This window comes from Camellia sinensis, chromosome 11, assembly GCF_055761805.1.
Source record: "Camellia sinensis isolate YWXY chromosome 11, ASM5576180v1, whole genome shotgun sequence".
Taxonomy (NCBI): Eukaryota; Viridiplantae; Streptophyta; class Magnoliopsida; order Ericales; family Theaceae; genus Camellia; species Camellia sinensis.
Window position 1 is genome coordinate 138,884,910 of NC_138971.1, and position 6,000 is coordinate 138,890,909.

The 6,000-nt window shown below is 30.6% G+C and overlaps 1 protein-coding gene across 1 annotated transcript; it reads left to right on the forward strand.

Annotated features, from left to right (window-relative positions):
* The first annotated feature begins 1,049 nt into the window (after positions 1-1,049).
* LOC114303889 (pectin acetylesterase 8) lies at positions 1,050-5,467 on the forward strand. The gene is made up of 13 exons (XM_028249039.2): positions 1,050-1,403; positions 1,658-1,787; positions 1,899-1,981; positions 2,761-2,890; positions 2,993-3,072; positions 3,179-3,265; positions 3,362-3,486; positions 3,596-3,656; positions 3,767-3,820; positions 3,908-3,985; positions 4,620-4,725; positions 4,835-4,980; positions 5,096-5,467. The coding sequence occupies exons 2-13, from the start codon at positions 1,667-1,669 to the stop codon at positions 5,222-5,224; spliced, it is 1,200 nt and encodes a 399-aa protein (XP_028104840.2). The 5' UTR covers positions 1,050-1,403; positions 1,658-1,666; the 3' UTR covers positions 5,225-5,467.
* The last annotated feature ends 533 nt before the right edge of the window (positions 5,468-6,000 follow it).

The following is a 6,000-nucleotide window of genomic DNA, read 5'->3' on the forward strand; positions in this document are numbered from 1 at the left end:
AAAAATATTAATAAATCATTAGATTAGTACGTAAATTCTTATGGGTTATTGTAGAAAGTACTAAATAAGTTTATTTTTTAATTTAGTACAAAAAGACATATAAAAAAATATAAAGATAATGCAATCTAAGGCCTCGTTTGGCAAGTGTCCATTTTAGTCAAAAAGTCAAAAAAATATTAAAAAAATCAAAAAGTCAATAACTCATACTAAAAAGTCAAAGATTTTCTTTTCTTTCTACTTTTTGCACATCTTTTCGTAAAAAACTAAAAAATCATCTCAAACATACTAGTTTTTTTACATCACATTTTAGCAAAAAAATCGAAAAGTTACTAAAAAAACTTATTTCCAAACGAGGCCTAAATAAGTTAATAAGCTAACTTTATAAGTCACTTTCTAAAATAATTTATACTTTCTTTATCTACACAGAACAAAATAGAAAAAGTCTAAGAGCTCGTTTGAGATAATGTTATTTTAGTAATTTTTTAATTTTTTACGAAAAGATGAGCAGAAAAATAGAAAGAGTAATGTGACAACTTATAACAACTTTTTAACTTTTTGATTAAAATGTATAATTGACAAATGAGACCTAAGAATACAAAAAATTTCAACACAAAATGTCTAGATGTAACATATATGTTTGTATTTATAGATATGATATGAATATGTTGGTTATTATAAATGCAAATATTTTTTTATCTCAAATATATGTAATATATATTTAAAACATTCTATGCCCCTAATTCCACTGAACAAAATAATAATAATAAAAAATAAGATTTGACTACTCCACTGTTAAACTGTTAACTGGATTAAATAGTTGAGATTTCTTATTAATAAGAATTATGATTAAACAAAGGTTTTTTTTATCAGTAAAAGCCTACAAAAACATAATCTAAACAAGAGTTTATGAAAACATCGCCTCATAGATACCTTCATTTAATAATTCTTATAAAAAAAAAATCTGTTGTCTAGTGGAGTTGAAAGTTTAACCCCTTAAAAAACAGTAATCACTATTATCCACCTGTAAGTCATTAATTGCAGATTTTCTGTGCTGCAAATTCTCTTTCTCGCATTGCAGCAGCTTTTTTTTGGGTTTAACTTTTTGGTGCCTCTGTTTTTTTACTGGCTTTCGAGCCAATTCTTGTCGGTCGGCTCTTCTCTTCACTTTTGGTTAATAAAAAAAATAAAACCAAACCAAACCAAACACACCACACAATTCATATATATATATATATATATACTGACACTAGTGTATCAATTCAATTCAAGCCCACTTCTCATTTCTGTAGAAGACTATTGTTTTATCAATACTGGGTTTGGGTTTGGGTTTTCAAAGCTTGTCATCTGGGTTTTGTTCTCTATCAATAAAACAATATATTTTCTCTATCTCTTCCCGTTTTCAGGTATCCCATATCAGGACTTGAATCCTATCTAAATTCATTTGATATAATCTCAGTTCACTCTCTTAAATGAAAAATAAATGGTTTCTTCATAAAATACCCATATATCTATTTGCGTATATTGGTTATTTGGTTTCAAATTTCGCAATATATTCCTTGTAATTTAATTTAATTTAATTATTATTATTAATTTTTTTGGGTTTCTCTGTTATTTACATATAATTCTTAGAATTTCAATGGTATGGTATGTTTAACAGAGGTGCATAATGGCCAATGGGAGATTAGGACAATGGTTGCAAATGCTAGTTTGTGTACTGATATTGCTCAAAACAGAAGGCTTCTATGTTGGCATAACTTATGTTCAGAATGCTGTTGCAAAAGGAGCAGGTTAAAATCTTCTTCATAATAAGCCAATTTAGATTAATTTTTTTAAAAAAAAAAAAAAAATCTTTTTTACAATCTTGACTATAATGTGTTTGGGATTCTGATATTGTGCAGTTTGTTTGGATGGGTCTCCCCCGGCTTACCATCTTGATAAGGGGTTTGGAGCAGGAATTAACAATTGGTTGGTTCATTTTGAGGTTGGTCCTTCATTTACCATTTTGTTTTACAATACAAAAATGATTTGTGTTGTTGTTAAGAAGATGATTGAAAAGAAAAATAAGAATTGTGAAATCATATAAGATACCCAATTTTCTGCAGTTTTATTGGAAATTGAATTGAGAACTGATTTTGATTTTTTTGAAAGGCTAATTGAATAATTGCAATGATGTAATTGAGTGCTTTGATGTTTAGTACTAAGAAACTTACTTGGGTTACATTTCTTACTTGGAAACATAATTTTGTCCTCCCAAGTAAGAAACTAACTCCCATCCAGAAGAAAATCTCTCTCAATACAAGCTGTGAAATATACAAATGTTACATAAACAAAAGAAAAATAACTCAAACTTATTCTAATACTTTGTGTTTATATTATATTATTTATACTTCATGAAAACAATTTGTTGACATCAAACTTCAATAATAATTCATATTTAAACACATATTACAACTGAACAGAAAAGTAATTTTTGAGGATATTTAATATATAAAATATATACATGCTCATAATCTTAGAAACTTCTATTTGTTCTCGCTCCCTCCCCCACCCCACCTGATTGCTAAGATAACTATCCTTGGCAGTTCATTGTGAGTAAGTTAGTTAGGCATTTGACGCTTTTATATAAAACCCATTTGATGTATTAGTCTTTTGGTTTTACTGATTGCTTTGAGAGTTTCATTGCAATATCTTTAATGGATTTTATAGAGAACATCCTACCAAAAAAAAAAAAAATGAACATTGTCTACTTTGTATTTTCAGGGAGGAGGATGGTGTAACAATGTTACAACTTGCCTTGCTCGTAAGAACACTCGTCTAGGTTCATCTAAGCAAATGGCAAATCAGCTTGCTTTCTCTGGGCTTCTGAGCAACCTGCAAAAGTTTAATCCAGGTATGCCCAATTGATCTGGATTTCATTTCTTTCCCTTTGAGCTTTCACAGGTTTTCGAGCGTCTTTCCTAATTAAGAAAATTAACTCTATTTCAATACACAGACTTCTATAATTGGAATAGGATCAAGGTTATGTACTGCGATGGGTCATCATTTACAGGCGATGTCGAAGCAGTCAATCCCGTGAGTTATATTAGTAGCAATTACAACAAAATTAGGAGATTAGTACCTACATCGCTTGTAAATTTGTATTTTGTTGGATTTATGATTGTATTTTTACTTTCATCAGGCTACTAATCTTCACTTCAGAGGTGCAAGGATTTTTGTCGCTGTTATTGAGGATCTATTAGCAAAAGGAATGAAGAATGCTGCAAATGTATGTGTGGTTCATATCTATGTTGCATACTCTCTTTCTCCCTCTTCATCATCATTATCATTGTTCTTAATTACTCCTAAAACTCTGTTAGAACAGGCTATCATCTCAGGCTGTTCAGCTGGTGGTTTAACATCCATATTGCATTGTGATAGCTTCCGAGCTCTCCTACCCATCGGTACTAAAGTAAAATGCCTTTCGGACGCAGGCTATTTTATCAATATGTAAGCTCTTCTATACGACTTACAATCACAATCATATTTCTGAATTATGCAAGAATTGATAAATTTTCATTTTATTCTGTAACTAAAAACGCCATGGTACTGTAAACAGGAAGGATGTTTCCGGAACACAACACATTGAAGCATTCTACAACGACGTAGTCGCCACACATGTACCCTCTCTCAATCTCTATCTCACATGATGTTTCCATTACAATTTTTGTGGTTTTCATTTTGCTGATGTGAGCTCAGATCCTAACATTTCTTTGACTTGGCTACTCAGGGATCAGCGAAAAATTTACCCATATCGTGCACTTCAAAAATGAGACCTGGTTTGGTAAGAGTTGTTTGGTATCTGAATCGTTTTGTTCCTTATTCCCTATTTTCTTGTCAATTGTACCAATACATCTCAACAATGTTGCAGTGTTTTTTCCCCCAAAACATGGCTCAGCAAATTCAAACACCACTTTTTCTAGTAAACGCAGCCTACGATTCATGGCAGGTTAGCTCATCCCTACAAATCAACAAAATACTCAAATTTACGCGATTGTTATATCATAGAAGTGTGAAACTAAGAATATTTGAATTTTTTTTCCCAGCTTAACCCGTTTTTGGTTGTTCTGTTTGATGAATCTATTCCTATGTTATTTCTCATAAGAACAGAGAATTTGTTTGGGAAACAAAATTTGAAAATATGAGTTGGATGTTTCGGCACATGTCATGCATATCCGACATATACTGTTTGTTAATGTGAAATTGATTATGTCCAGTTAGACTAGTTGTCGAAAGGCGGGTTCATTGTCATTATTTTAACTATTTGTTTATGCTATGAAGGGTATTTTTATTCATATCTTTTTATTTTATTCGGCTTTTTTGTGTATGTGTGTGCGCATCACACATGCAGACATATGCCTATGCGACGAAAAGACTGGTTAGATGTTTTGATTTTATTAAGGTTTCAATGAACTTTTTATATTTTTATTTTTTCTTTTTGAACAGCTTCTTGTTCTGCAGAATGTTGTAGCCTAAAACAAAAGAGAATAATAAATATAGTTGTGTTATTTTTTTTCTGATTTATTGATTTATTGCTTGCTTTTGTTTTTACTAATTCCTTGATTTGTTTTATGTTTATTCAGATAAAGAACATCTTGGCACCAGGAGTTGCTGATCCTCATGGCCTCTGGCATAGCTGCAAGCTTGATATAACTAAGTGTTCATCTAATCAGCTACAAACCATGCATGGTAACTATTTTAAGCTCTTCAACCTTTTCTTTTTTTTTTTTTTCCTCCATATTTTTAAAGGGTTATGAAAATTTGATTAATAACATTGTTTTTGGCATTTGTTTTTCAGCATTCAGGTTGGCATTTTTAAGTGCATTGACAGGACTAGGCGGCGTTTCATCGAAAGGATTGTTTATCAACTCTTGCTATGCTCACTGCCAAACTGAAGTGCAGGAGACATGGATGAGGGCTGACTCTCCAAAACTCGGTGGAATTGTAAGAGACTGCTTTTATCATACTTATTATTCCCTTTTGTTTTTTTCTATTTTTATTCTTTTAATGGAAATCAAATTTATTTTCTGAACTAATTTGTTTTTTTTTTTTTCTACAGACAATTGCAAAGGCAGTTGGTGATTGGTACTATGAGAGGAACCCTTTCCAAAAGATCGATTGTGCTTATCCTTGTGACAAAACTTGCCACAATCGCATTTTTGGTCCAAATGAGCACTCATTAATTTAAATATATCTACATATAAATATGTTCTTATAGTATATTTATGAAGTCATTATTCTTTGGACAAATGTTGTTTGATGGAAATGAGCTTCAATTATAAGTAGTGATTGATCAAGTAATCAAAATAAGTAAAGATCACACCAGAGTGCACTAAATCTCTGTGCTGGGTGTTCATATCCTTATTATTTATGTGAACAATAATTCATATCTTAATGAAATAAAATATTTAGTCTCGTGATTGTTAGATGATATTTATTTTTTTCTCTGAAAGTCGATCAATTCCATTGTGTAAAAGTGTGTAGATACACTAGTGAAGATTGTCATGAAATTTGATATTTCATTAAAAATATTTAGGTTGGATAAGCCCTACTAATTTGTTGATCATCTAAAAATATATTTTTGTGTTCTTTTTTTTAAAAAAAATTTCAGAAATATCGTCCAATTGGTAATGGACTTAGAATATGATTGGCATACTCATTGACACCTCATTCAATATCTGATAAGTTGGTTATTTTAGTTTTTGGTTATTTTTATAGGTTAAAATTTTTGTGTTTGGAAATATGGTTGGATTTTTTTATAATTGGATGTGATGTCTGTGAAAAAAAAAATAAAATGATTATGAGTTTGATGTGATATTTTGTATTATTAACTATTTTAACATATTTTGTTTTGTTGTGAAAGCCTTTTAAAAAAAAAAACCCTCGATCCACTTTCCAAATAGGGCCATAACAGAATGGTAAAGCATCAAAATATTGATCTCCAAGTGGACATCGCATCTTCTC

Bases quoted from the DNA above. Each gene is read 5' to 3' on its own strand.
- LOC114303889 (XM_028249039.2), top strand. From the start codon at position 1,667: ATGGCCAATGGGAGATTAGGACAATGGTTGCAAATGCTAGTTTGTGTA. The intron at 2,891-2,992 runs GTATGCCCAATT...TTCAATACACAG, and splicing joins CCTGCAAAAGTTTAATCCAG to ACTTCTATAATTGGAATAGG. The intron at 4,981-5,095 runs GTAAGAGACTGC...TTTTTTCTACAG, and splicing joins CTCCAAAACTCGGTGGAATT to ACAATTGCAAAGGCAGTTGG.